General features: G+C 41.8%; 1 protein-coding gene across 4 annotated transcripts in view; it reads right to left on the minus strand.

Moving 5' to 3' along the window:
- ANO2 (anoctamin 2) overlaps nt 1-14024 on the minus strand; it is a 326384-nt gene that overhangs the window by 37508 nt on the left and 274852 nt on the right. For all 4 annotated transcript variants that reach the window (XM_070618946.1, XM_070618948.1, XM_070618947.1 and 1 more), the window contains 3 exons: nt 13414-13525; nt 10831-10888; nt 10565-10665 (listed from right to left, as the gene is read on the minus strand). In XM_070618946.1, coding sequence (XP_070475047.1) covers nt 10565-10665; nt 10831-10888; nt 13414-13525 — 271 coding nt within the window. The remainder of the gene's footprint in view (nt 1-10564; nt 10666-10830; nt 10889-13413; nt 13526-14024) is intronic.

Consider the following 14024-nt stretch of genomic DNA (forward strand, 5'->3'; position numbering starts at 1 on the left):
TGCTTTGAACAGGAGAATGGAGGGCTCCTAGAGCAAGGTCTCCAGGAAAAAATAAGACACCTGATGTCTTATCTAATGACCAAGAAGACACCTGATGTGTTTAATGAGGTGATCTAGCTGGAACAATGGACACTTAAACAAGTGTTACTGACAATGTGTAATGAGTATTATGAGGGGAGAATTTAGGCTAATTATGAAAATATAAAACAAAGAAACCTAACCCGGCCTAGGGCAGAAGTTTTCCCCAAGGAAGAGATGTGTAAACCAATCGAATGATGTAAGATGATAGAATAAGCCTGAGAAAGAGGGAGAGTGAACTGATGGGTAAAGGTATGTTCTAGGCAGAGGGAATTATTTATGCAACAGCCAAAGGCAAATATGAGAATGGCTCACAGAAGAGACTGAAAAGAGTTCAAAATGCTTGGAGCACAGAGTAAGAGAGAAGAAGTGACGAAAGATAAGACTTAAAAGGCAGTGCAAGTTCCTGGCATCGAAGGCCTTGTAAGCCATTTCATGCAGTGGTTCAGGTGAGAGAATATGGCAGCAGAGTCTAGGGGGATTGCAATGGACATCAAGAGCAGTAGACAGATTGAGACAGGCTTAGGAGGTCGAGTTGAGAAGCTGGTGGTGCATTGTACGTAGGGAGAGGAGAATGAGGAACCAAGGATGATCCCCAGGGTCTTTGGGCGTGTGTGTCCGTGGTGGTACAGCTTGCTAAAATAGGGAACACTAGAGAAGATGAGAGAGAGGAGGAGTTGTTGAGGTGGAAGATCCCATGGGACAACTAAGTAGGGATGTATAGTAAGCAATTTTATATATGGGTCTAGAGCTTTGAAAACAGGTCTGGGTTGGAGTTAGAGATCTGAGAATCATCATGGAAAGAGCAACTGAAACCCTAATAATGATGCTACCTGTGGCTGGAGCAGAAGGGAAGGACTATCAGCAGTTAAGGCTGGGAAGAGGGAAAGGGGACTTCAAAGGGCCGGGAAGGAGCAGTCAGAGGAACAGAAGGCCACTATGAGGCCACGTGGCAAAGAAGGCAAGGGCAGCAGGGGAGCTTCAGGGAGGACTCTGCGGTCAGCATGCAATCCACTGTGGGGAGGTCAAAAATGATGAGGGGAAAAAAAGCCACAAATAATTCTTATGAACTCCTCCTTCCCAGAAGTTTCCCTCCTGGAGACCTCAGTGACCATTAAAAAAAATTAATAAAGAAAGTCCCTCGAGAGCAGGATTTAACAGGAATCCTCCAAGTTGTATAACATACAGATGGGCCGTTTGGAAAACTTCAGATTATGATTCCGACCGTATGATGCACTCGCTCGTTAAAATAACTCCTTTGATGTTACTCCCTTATCCTTTTCGTCTGCTATTTTTCCATCCTTTTTTAATGACAAGTCTGAGAAACTCTGTCTGGAAGGCCCAGGTCCTTTCCTCTGCTTGCATCCCATGGGGTCACCACAAGCCCGTGGTGACTGTCACATTGTGGGCCTCCCTGCTGAGGGAATCTGGGCCCCAGGCAGCTCTTCACAGAGGCTGGCTCTACTCGCCTTGAGCCCCATCAAAGAAGGCAGAGCCAAGCCCTAAATGGGCCAAAGAAGAGAAACACATCAAGCTCTGAGCTGTGTATTCCCTTTCTTGACACCTGACAAGGTTCAAATTTGTTCCTTAAACCATTGATTCATGGCCGGATTCCACTGTATTTGAGAATACAGACTTCTGCCCAAGATGGCTTTAAAGAGAGACTGTTTTATGTCTTGAAATGTAATATTTATCACATTTACCAAAAAAAGAAGAAAGTTTATAAAATCTTACTGGCTGAGTCCAGGGGTATCTCACAGCTATTTTGGGATGTGATTCGGTGCATTTAGCAAGAATAGCGATGGGGGAACATTTTGTCAGTGGAAATATTCATCCGTCTATCTGCTCTGTCCATTTCAGACTTTGCCCAGGAGAAAATCTGGCACTTGAAAAAGATAGCATTTACCTTTTTATACACACGAAAATCCATCTCTGAATAATAGAAGGCCCAATTCCAATTTTGCTTCAAGGAATACTGAAGCTAGTTTGAGATAAATGACGGCGAGGATTTGGGTTGTGGTGAGGCATGTTTAAGGGGCACCATGCAGTTTGGATCCAAAGTCTACAGGGAAAGGCAGTGGCGGCGGGCAGGGGAGACGAGGGCAACCCCACTAGCGGACTCGGGTAATAAATAGCACGAGATCAGATTCCATCATGCTGCTCGCCATGTCCGAAGTCATCTCAGAAGGAGCTTTCGATGAGCATTATTCTGGGGCCTGCAATGTTTAAAACATCCTCTCCAGAAAGCATCTGCCACCACTGTGTCAGCCCCAGGAGCCTGGGGTTGCGTGAGTGGGGACAGTTCAAGGCCAGACCACACAACACAGATTTATCTATTATCCTGTTCTCATTAGTCTCAGAGCTGCCTTTAAAGTGCCCAGTGCCCCAGTTTTACTGCCTCCCTTGGAAGCATTTTGTTTTTCCAACTCCAGGACCTCTGAACCAGGCCTGGCAAAGGTGGGACATGTGGCTGCCTGGTAGAAGGTGCCTGGACAGAGTTGGGCTTCTGCAGTGGCCCTGTCTGGAGCACCTGCCAGATTTAGGGGTAGGAAAGGGACAGGTCTGAGAGAGCTGGTGAAGCTTATTCAAGATCCCAAAGGGCAGCTGTACAGAATTCCTGGACATGTCTGCCATCTGTGTCAGCTTCGTGGAGACCTGTGGGATTAAGAGGTGATAACAATGCTCTAAACCAATGTTTCCCAAGCAAAGTACACAGTCCACTGGCAGTCCATGTGAGCCCTTTGGAAGGCCTCTGCGCTTGGCCTTACATCTCATTTGAGCACCTGGGAGAGTTATTTCCTTTCCTGTTCTCATTTCGTCCCTCTGATGGCAGTCAGGAAGAAAATCCCAGTCTGCTGCTGGGATGCCGTTGACAACTCCCCAGAGCTTGTATGTCTTCCTTTTTAATAAAGAGAACGCAGATTTAGGCTAATGTCATTGGGTAATAATGTTTTGTTTTCATTTTATTTCTTTCTACTGTTATTTGCTATTCATGGTAACTGATAGTGTTAGTTTTCCATTTTCAGAAATGTTGTGGATTTAAATAAGAAGTGAATTGGTTTAAAGGAAATTAGTATGTAAATAGCTCTTTAGGTAGATGTGGGGAAAGAATTTAAATATGGGCTCACAAATGACTGAAGACGGGGAAACAATCTGATTCAAGAAGCCTCCTGGACTGTAAGATTCTCAAAGCCATCAGAATTGTAGTTGTGGTACTTTCTGCAACACACACACACACACACACACACACATACATGCACACAGAATCTAATGAGAACGTTGCACTGGCAGGGAGCTAGATAAATTATAGCTGACTACCTGACGTACTGAAAAGGTCAACTCAATGGTCTCTAACATTTTAAACTTTTCTTTGGAAGAATCTTAGAAAATTGCTGTCAGAAGTAGATGATAACTCTAAAGATGGTCAATCTTATAACCGTATTACATTATCCTATTTTTTTTACCCCAAATATTCTTATCTAGTATGATCACCTACATAACTCCTCAGTCTTGCTTCAATTTTTAAAAATCAAGTCTTGCCTTTAAGATTAATATTTATCTCCTTGAGGAAAAACTTTGATGCAGGCTCTGAAGGACGTAAGAGCTACACTGTGAACCGAAAGCCATTAGGCCCAGAACAGAAGAGAAAGCAGTGTTCTTGAGGTGGTCTTTACTGTCTCAGTCCTTGGACTTGAAACACTTGGAAAGCCCCATTTGTAAACACAAAAGCCAATGACACTCAGTAACACCTTGGCTACCTGTAACGCCCAAGAATGGCTCTTCTTTTCTCAGATGTCCATATTTTCTATTTTCTAGATGGCTGGGCATAGACCCAAACTGCACTTTTACATAACCATGTTGGATGAAAATCCTTCTAGAACAACTTTCCCAAGGTCACACAGTAAGTATATCATAATGCCTGGATTGAAACCCAGATGTGTTGACAATCTCTGCCGTACACAGACGTGCTACCCCCACCACTCCAGTGAGTCTAATTTTTATAATTTATACTACCCTTTCCTCACTGTCAGGCTCAACTGTCATTTCTCATTTGACTATGAAAGACTTCTTTTTTTTCTTGCTTCTTTTATGTTTCTCAGCTGTGTCCTACACAAGGATATTACCAGGTGGTTGAACTCTGGATTGGACTGGTCTAATCTATTGAGAGTGGGCTCTGAGTAGGGAGTGAAAGATCCAATAATCATAATCATAGTAATTTCATGTGACCAAACTCCAAACCCAACCTGTAGAATGACAGAGAACGTTGGGGATGAAAGGCCTTGGTCTTGAAGGTGGATGAACTTTAGCTCTACATCCCTGAATTTAACTACACAACTATGTTGTATGTGTCCTTGAGCAGACTAGAAACTAAAATGAGAAAAAAGTCTTTTGAAATAGAAATGACCTGTATTTGACATCAGCAGTGACTAGTTTAATTGAATAGAAGAGAGATTCATAGAACGCTAGCACTAAAACGAAAGCACCATAGAGATGATGACAATGCCATCGTGTTCATCAAGAGATGAGGACAGTGAGCCTTAAAAAAGTGACGGGCTCACAGATTTATGAGTTAACATGTAATTGCCATCAGTTAAAATGTGGCATATTAAACACACATCAGGCATAAGCAAGAAAATTCAGCCTTCAAGGCAAACAGCCATGTTAGTTTTATCTGTTATGGAAGCGATGGAGTTGATGGGTGAGGAACATGCCAACACACTGTCCAAACATATGCCTGAGTTCTTGCCTCTCTCACACTCCATAAAAGGCTTCTGGGTCCAGAGTAGATGGGCTAAGTGGTAGAGCAGATGTCCACGAATGAAAAAAGGGCATCTCATGCCCACAAGCTGTATACAATTCCGTCCAGAGCAGAATAGCAATGTACTGGAAGGACAAGTGTCTTCTCCAGATGTTTGAAAGGGAATGGAGACTTTCCTTTGTAGCAGCAGTGGAGGGGCTGGTGTCACAGCTTCAAAGGGGCCAGATGTGGCTTTGGTGCATCTTTTTTGGTCTGTATATTTCCTGGATGTTTGTCCATAACAAATGTGGTCTCTCTGAGATGGTAAGCTCCTAGAGAAGAGCGACCATGTGCTTCACCAGCTTTGTTTGGTGACTATCACTGAGCGACTTTCAGTCATAAAGTTGGGAACAGGGCACAGTTTCAGAGGGTTGAGTTTCTCAAGACTGGTGATTTGCTGAGTGATGACCAGAGGCTAACTTACATAGAGTGGTGGAATGAGTCGCCCAGACACCAATGTCCTCACCAATCCTCTTCCAAGAAAAGCGCATGCCCAAGTGTCACCTGAGATTGTCCCAGTGTGGGGGCAGAAAAACACCCTAAGCATTCAGTCTAATTAACGTTTGGTATTGATGAGACCCATTCTGAGGATGGGGATGGCAAAGGGTTATGAGCGAATACTAAGGATTCTCCTTCCTTGAAGTAGGGCTCTCATTAAAAAGGGTTTTTCCTTCTAGGTAAACTAAATTTTCTCCACTATAACTTTAGCTCTGTAAGTGTGTTTCTGAGGAAGACCAAACAATAGCTTTTTCTGGGGACCTTTCAGACAGTTACAGCCCCCCATGGAAGCAGTGAGTCTGGTATAGTTTTCCATGGAGAAAGGAGTTGGATCATATATCCTCCAATGGTTCCATTCAACCCAAGGAGCTTAGGACTCAGCAACCTTTAAATAGATTGAGAGAGATTGTGGGCTCTTGCCTTTGCCATGACCCTGGAATGCCCTAAGATTTTGGGCAGGGAGCCGCCATCTCTCTGGGCCTTGCTTTCTCCATCTGTAGCCCACTTGGGTCAGGAAGTGTTTTGATAAGCTCGACTCAGTCTGTTGTTTGTTTAGAAAATATATCCACACCCAAGGGAAATTGCTTCTTTAAACAAAATAATGGCAGATCAACTTGTTACATATGATGGTGGCAGTCTTCTTTCAAGACACAGACAGAGCCTGGAGGAAACCCTTCTGCTTACAAAACCTTCTTTAACCGCTCGTGGCCTGACCTTTGCTTACTCTGAATTCTGAGTTTGTACCACATAGAGAGAACGCAGTCACATGTAGTCTATTTTATCTCCCAAACTAAAAAACTAAGCTCTGAGAAGATAAGGGCTGCTTCTTATATATAATTCTTTATTTAATTGAATATAAATCTTACATATAAGTTAAAGAAAACAGAGAGGCTGGTGGTATGGACTGGACATTTGTGTTCCCTCCAGAATTCATACGTCAAGCTCTAACTCCTAAAGTTAGGAGTTGGGGCCTTTGGTAGGTAATGGGGTTTAGAAGAGCTCAGGAGGATGGGACCCCCCATGATGAGATTAGTGTCTTTAAAGGAGAGGAAGAGATGCCAGAGCTCGCTTTCTCCAAGCACACACAAAGAGGCCACATGAGCACACAGTGAGACGGCGGCCCTTAACAAGAACCAAATCTGCTGGCACCTTGATCTTGGACTTCATAGCTTCCAGAATTATGAAAAGTAAATGTCTGCTGCTTAAGCCACCTCATCTGTGTTATTTTGTTATAGCAGCCCAAGCTGATGCAGACAGCTGGTTAGGCTCAGACTGCAGTTTTTGTGGATGTGGCTCTTTGGTATGCAATTCTCATCTTTGAATATATGAGCCATATGAGCCAAGATATGGAGGCAGTGGTATTCCCTGCAAGCCCTCCTGCAGTGTGGATCATATTATTCCTGATTATTGTAGCTCAGAGTCTGGCCTTCTGGCCCTTAAAGAATATTCTGTTAGCCACTTATTATTCTTAAATCCCTTTGCTGCTTAAACTAGCCAGGGTGAATTCCGATGTCTGCAGCTAAGAACCGTGGCCAATAGCATGAACAAATACAATTGGAAAGAAAGAAATTATACAAATGTCTTTATTGCAGAACTTCTCAGAACCATTAATATAATGTGAATAATAAATCTCCAAGAGGGATATAGAGTGTGTAGCAGTATCTTCACCTACTCCTATGGGGACTGTCTGATGATTGCATCTGAGAAGAATTAGCCTTGCAAGGGGTTTGCAAACAACCCTGGGCCTGGTATACATTGTCCATCCTACCCTCCTAAACAGAAGTGGCCCAGCCTATAAGAGTTACCTCCAATCATCTGTGTTCTTCCCTGGCTCGCTAATGCCAGGCTGGCTGAAAATATCCCCTGAAACAGACTCTTTTTAACACCAAAAAGCAATATAAATGAAAGGCAGAGGGGGTTACATTTTCCTTTGACCTGAGGGTAGATTTTCACTTGTTGTATCCTCTTTTCTTTTAGGTTCAATGCCTGTGAGTCAGTGTTCATTTTCATGACTGTCTCAATGCGAAACTTAATTGAAAGAAGTTCTTCTATAAAATTTGTAAAACTACATGGGAGGGAAGGAAGAGAGAATCCACATGAAAATCCATTCTGTTTTATCAACTAGGCATCCTTCCCCTCCTAAGATCATATATTCCACAATTTCTTAGAGATTTTTCTAAATGATTACATTATGTTTCGAGCTTTCATATTCATCTGTCTACCACACTGAAAGATTCCTTTACTTATTCACTGAGAGAACAGACAGCACATAAAATTTTATGGATGGATAGTAAGAGACTACTATGAACAATCATGCATGACAAATTGAACAACCTAGAAGAAATGGATAAATTCCTAAAAACACACAATCTTCTAAGACTGAATCAGGAAGAAATAAAAATCTGAACAGACCAATTACTAGTAATGAAATTGAATCAATGATCATAACTCTTTCAACAAACGAAAGTCCCAGACCAGACAGCTTCACAGGTGAATCCTAACAAACATTTAAATAAGAGTTAATACCTATCCTTCTCAAACTATTCTAAAAAATTATAGAGGGAGTAATACTTCCAAATTCATTTTATTAGGCCAGCATTACCTTGATACCAAAACCAGACAAAGATACTATAAAAAAAGAAAATTATAGGCCAATATCTTTGATGAATACAGATGCAAAAATCCTCAATAAATATTAGCAAATTGAATTCAACATTACACATTAAAAGGATCATAGGCCATGATCAAGTGGGATTTATTCCAGGGATGTAAGTATGGTTCAACACTCACAAATCAATCAACATGATATACCACATTAATAAAACATTGTATAAAAATCATAGGATCATCTCAATAGATGCAGGAAAAGCATTTGACAAAATTTGACACCCATTTATGATAAAAAAAAAAAAAGGCTCTCAACAAAGTGGGTATGGAGGGAAAATACCTCAACATAATAAAGGCCATATATGACAAACCTGTAGCTAACATCATAGTCAACTAAGAATAGCTGAAAGCTTTTCCTCTAGGATCACAAACAAGACAAGAATGCCCACTTTTATTCAACATAGTATTGGAAGTCCTAGCCACAGAAATCAGACAAGAAAAAGAAATAAAATGCATCCAAATTAGAAAGGAAAAAGTAAAACTGTTACTATTTGCAGATGACATGATACTATAAATAGAAAGCCCTAAAGACATCACAAAAAAACTATTAGAACTAATAAATGAATTCAGTAAAGTCGCAAGATATAAAATTAATATACAAAAATCTGTTGTGTTTCTATATGCTAATAATGAAATATCAGAAAGAGAAATTAAGAAAACAATCCCAGGGCTGGCCCAGTGGTGTAGTGATTAAGTTCCGGTTCTCCACTTCTGCAGCCCAGGTTTCACAGGTTCAGATCCAGGGCGTGGACTTCCACACCATTCATCAAGCCATGCTGTGGCAATGTCCCACATACAAAACAGAGGAGGACTGGCATGCATGCTAGCTCAGCAACAATCTTCCTCAAGCAAAAAGAGGAAGATTGGCAACAGATGTTAACTCAGGGCCAATCTTCCTCACCAAAAAAGAAGGGGGGGGAGGAAGAGGAAGGAAGGAAGGAAAGAGGGAAAGAAGGAAAGGAGGGAAGGAAGGAAGGAAGGAAGGAAGGAAGGAAGAAAGGAAGAAAAAGAAAGAAAACAATCTCATTTACAATTACATCAAAAAGAATAAAATATCTAGGAATAATTTAACCAAAGCGGTGAAAGACCTGTATTCTGAAAGCTATAAGACATTGATGAAAGAAATTGAAGATGACACAAATGAAAGGTATACCATGCTCATGGATTGGAAGAATTAATATTGTTAAAATGTCCATAACTCTCCAAAGCAATCTACAGATTCAAGCCAATCCTTATTAAAATACCAATGGTATTTCTCACAGAAATAGAATACATAATCCTAAAATTTGTGTGGAACTACAAAAGACTTTGAATAGCCAAAGCAATCTTGTGAAAGAAGAACAAAGCTGAAAATAATAATGTTCCTGATTTCAAACTGTAGTACAAAGCTATAGTAATCAAAACAGTATGGTACTGGCACAAAAATATTCACATAGATCAATGGAACAGAATAGAGAGTGCAGAAATAAACTCACACTTATATGGTCAATTAATCTATGACAAAGGAAAGAATATATAACAAGGAAAAGACAGTCTCTTCAATAAATGGTGCTGGGAAAACTTGACAGTTAAGTGAGGAAATTAAAAATAGAACTACCATACAATCCAGGATTCCACTTCTGTATATTTATCTGAAGAAAATGAAAACAGTAATTTGAAAAGATATGCACCCCTATGTTCACTGCAGCATTATTTACAATAGCCAAGATACGGAAGCAACCTAAGTGCCCACTGATAGATGAATGGATAAAGAAGTTGTGGCATATACATACAATGGAATACTACTCAGTCATAAAAGTGAATAAAGTCTTGCCATTTGTGACAACATGAATGGACCTACAGGGTCTTATTCTAAGTGAAATAAGTCAGACAGAGAAAGACAAATACCTTATGATTTCACTTATGTGTGGAATCTAAAAAAACAAAATAAACAAACAAAACAAGACAGAAACAGACTCATAGAGAACAAACTGGTGGTTGCCAGAGGGGAGTGAGTGGGGAGGCAGGCAAAACAAGTGAAGGGGACTAAGACGTACAAACTTCCAGTTGTAAAATAAATAAATCATAGGGATGTAATGTACAGCATGGGGTATATAGTCAATAACATTGTATTAATTGTGTATGGTGACAGATGGTAACTAGACTTATTGTGGTGATCATTTCATAATGTATGTAAATGTTGAACCTCTATATTGTACACCTGAAACTAATATAATATCGTATGTCAACTATACTTACAACAATGCTATGCACCTTGAGGTCAGAGATACATGATTCTTTGCTCTGCCACTTACTTGCTATGTGTAATTAAGCAAGTAAGCCTGAAACAGCCCAAACCAGATTGGCAAACAAGGCTTGTGGGAGGAGCCCTGCATCATGGGAAAGTTACTGGCAAGTGGACAGAGGAGTAAATAGCCAAGCTATCTTAGAAGAGGAGAAGCCATAAAAATCCTGCTGAAAGTCTGGCACTGCTGGGCTAGGCCCTGACAGCAAGGAGGAGAATGAGAAGTGTTCATTACATACGGGACTCCGATCTCGAAGATGTTGTTCTGGATCAATTGCTTTCCCAACATGATGATGCTGAGCTGAATGCAGAGCTCCATGAGGCAGCCCCCTGGAGCACACTGCAGGGAGGAGAAGATAAAGGAATAAGCAGTTAGATCAAGTGGAGCTCAGAGAAGCAAGGATGTGAACTAAACCATGCTGCAGTGGGGATAAGGATGGGACTGGGGGAGCAGGCGCACCTACAAACCACTAGCCATGCATGAAACACCAGTGGCTGTACTTGCCTCTTCCATGCGGTAACCATCAAACACATAAACATAGCTTCCAGGTCTGCCCACAAACCTGAAATCGAGAAGTGGGGGAAGAGTTAGGGAAAGACAAAGTCAGGACTGCTTGAGGGTATGTATATCTTCTGAGTGGAATAGCCATCGCCCAATGTCCTCTAGGAAAGTACTGCCAGGGCGGGTGCTAAATCACCCAGGGACAGGAATTCATACCCTGTCATCAGCTAACAATCACCTATAACATCTAGGGCTCACCTCTTAACCAAGTCAAATTCCAAGGGATAGGGGCTGAGGATGGGGCTACTGTGGGGCTGGAAAGGTCACAAATGTCTGTGTGTGCGTGCATGTGTGTGAGTGTGTGCGTGATAACTTCTGAGCCTAAAGACCATGAAGTTTGGATTATCTCTAAGTATACTGTCTGTGTACCTTTTTCCCTTAACTGGTGTCAAGAATTGAGTCCTGATTGCAACGCCTCGGTGAGGGCATCTGATTTCCCAGGAAATGAAGGATAAAATGGTCTAAAGTTGCAATTGGAGATTCCTGGGGTCAGAAAAGAAAAAATCTAGACTTCTTACTGAAAATACTCAAAGGAATGGAAGAAGCCTACCTCGTTCCTCTTCTAAGACCTAAGTGTCTATTTTATTGGGGGATAAGAAGACTGGGCAGGAGGGGGAAGGAGAAAGGTAAGAGACAGGTAATCAGATGAATCCTACTGAATTCAAATGTCATCCCTTGTCCACCTGTTGAAATACTACTCATCTATTTGAGGCTCAGCTTAAATCCTTGCTTCTCTGCAAAGTCTTCTTGTCTTTGTTCATAACTAAGTGTCCCCCTAACACTTTTTCCACGTGTCTTATTACAACAGTTACTGCAGACTGCAGTGTGCTGTTGATAAGACTTTCAACATATGACAAGTTTATCTAAGGGTCAGGACTCTATTTTTTTTTTTTTTTTTTGGCCTGGAATATCATACCTATGCAGTTTGCTACTGATGTTAAATCCTGGAAAACAACAAAGAAGTATATAATCATTAATACGGACAGTTTCTCTGCTACTATAATTTCATGAGCGTCAAGGGCAGAGGTCCTAGGAAGGGGACTATGTTTTGGGTCACAAACACATTGATGAGAAATTATCAAATGTAGATGACGACAGTTCTTGCTATCAGTGCCTGGTTGATGAGCTTTTAGTTCTGGCGAAGCTTTCCTAACATAGTTGATGCCTATGGGGAAATCTCCTTATAGGTAGCCAACTGACCTGACCATGAAAAATATTTATCAGAAGGGATTTTACTTCCAGATCTATTGTACAATAAAGAATTTGAATGGCCCTTGTCCCTGGTTCCTGGAGGAGCCTCTAAATCGTTAGAGTTTCCCAAGAGGAGTGTCTTTGTTATTCATGATTGGTCCCTGGAACTATACCTAAGTTTATGCTAATGAGATCATTCAAGATGGGGGACGCCATGCCAGAAAAACCAACCATGTGATTAGAGAGTTGGGGCTTTGAGTTAAGCAAAAGCAGCCTGACCTCAAGGGAGGGGCGGAGGACTGGAGATGGAGTTCAATCACATGACCAATGATTCAATCAATCATGCCTACATAACGGAACCCAATAAAAACTCCAGACACTGAAGCTTGGATGAGCTTCCTGCTTGGTGGTATACATTGATCATTGATGAGCCAGGAAGCTGACACACCCTGAGGACATGGAAGCCTCTTTTTAAGACCCTACCAGACCTTGCCCTATGTGCCTCTCCTATTTGCTGGTTTGGATTTGTATCCCTTTGCTATAGCAAAACTATAATTTTTTTTTGAGGAAGATTAGTCCTGAGCTAACACCTACAGCCAATCCTCCTCTTTTTGCTAAGGAAGACTGGCCCTGAGCTAACATCTATGCCCATCTTCCTCTACTTTATATGTGTGACACTTGCTACAGCATGGCTTGACAAGCAGTGCGTAGGTTTGCACCTGGGATCCGAACTGGTGAACCCCGGGCCACCAAAGTGGAACATGCGAACTTAACCACTGGGCCGGCCCCAAAACTGTAATTTTAAGCATAGCACATTCCTGAGTTCTGTAAGTTGTTCTAGTGAATTATCAAACCTAAAGGGTTACTGGTTGTAGCCAGTTGGTCAGAATCATTAGTGGCCTGGGAACCCCAGAGCTTGCAGCCAATGTCTGAAGTGAGGGCAGCCTTATGGAAGACTGTGCCCTTAATCGGTGAAGCCTGCACTAACTCTAGGCAGTTAGCATCAGAATTGCATTGCAAGACCTAAGAGTCACTGGCTATACGTGAAATTCCCTCTCCCCTCATCCTCAAAGTTGGGAGACACAAATTATTCTAAGACTAGCCCTGCAGAGCCCAAAACCAAATCCCTTTAAAGGCTCCATGTTTATCAGAATCTGAAGCCACTAATCCAAAACGATTTAGTGCTAATGCCACTGCTTCATGAACAGCCAGGTGGGGATGGGAGTGGGGAATGGGGCTGCGGATGTGAATTAACAATGGGGACAGGCTGACTGTAATGGAGGACTCAGTATTAGTGACCAATTGCTCTTCCATGTATGACACTAATATACTCACCTCCCCTTGAAAAAGGCCACGTAGAAGATGGGCGAGTAGGCATTGACAAACTTTAGCAAGAAAGCTTTGAGTATCAGACGCTCTTCAAAAGTCTGTTCTGTTTTTGGAACCTCTGAAAGAGAAGAGCAAAGTTGATAACACTGAAAGACAAATTTCTTACTTCTCCAGAGTTTTGACCCCGTGACATGAGCCATTGTCTCTCAGCTTACTCCTTCAGAGTAGAAACCAAGAGATCCATCTTCCTGGCACATTACAATTGAACTCATCTAGAAGGTCCCAAATGGCTTACCAGGCTACAGAAGGCCAACGGTACATATGATCATCACCTTTCTCCTTTCACTTCCTTTCTCTTATCCACTCAAGCCATGGTTTCACACTGTGCCCCTCAAAGAGGAGTCTGAGCAAGCAGAACTTCCTCCCACCCCGGCTGCTTCATCAAGGGGAATTCACTTTTACTGTATAATTGCCAGTTCTATAAGATTTTACTTGAAAAAAGGTCCCTGATTGAAAAGGCTTGTTCACCACTGAACTAGAGTCAAGAAGCAGTAAAGACTTGTCTTGGGCACCATGGCATTGTTCCTCATTCTCTTCTCCTTCATTTTTAGCTGGCA

Source organism: Equus przewalskii, chromosome 5 (genome assembly GCF_037783145.1).
Source record: "Equus przewalskii isolate Varuska chromosome 5, EquPr2, whole genome shotgun sequence".
Classification (NCBI taxonomy): Eukaryota; Metazoa; Chordata; class Mammalia; order Perissodactyla; family Equidae; genus Equus; species Equus przewalskii.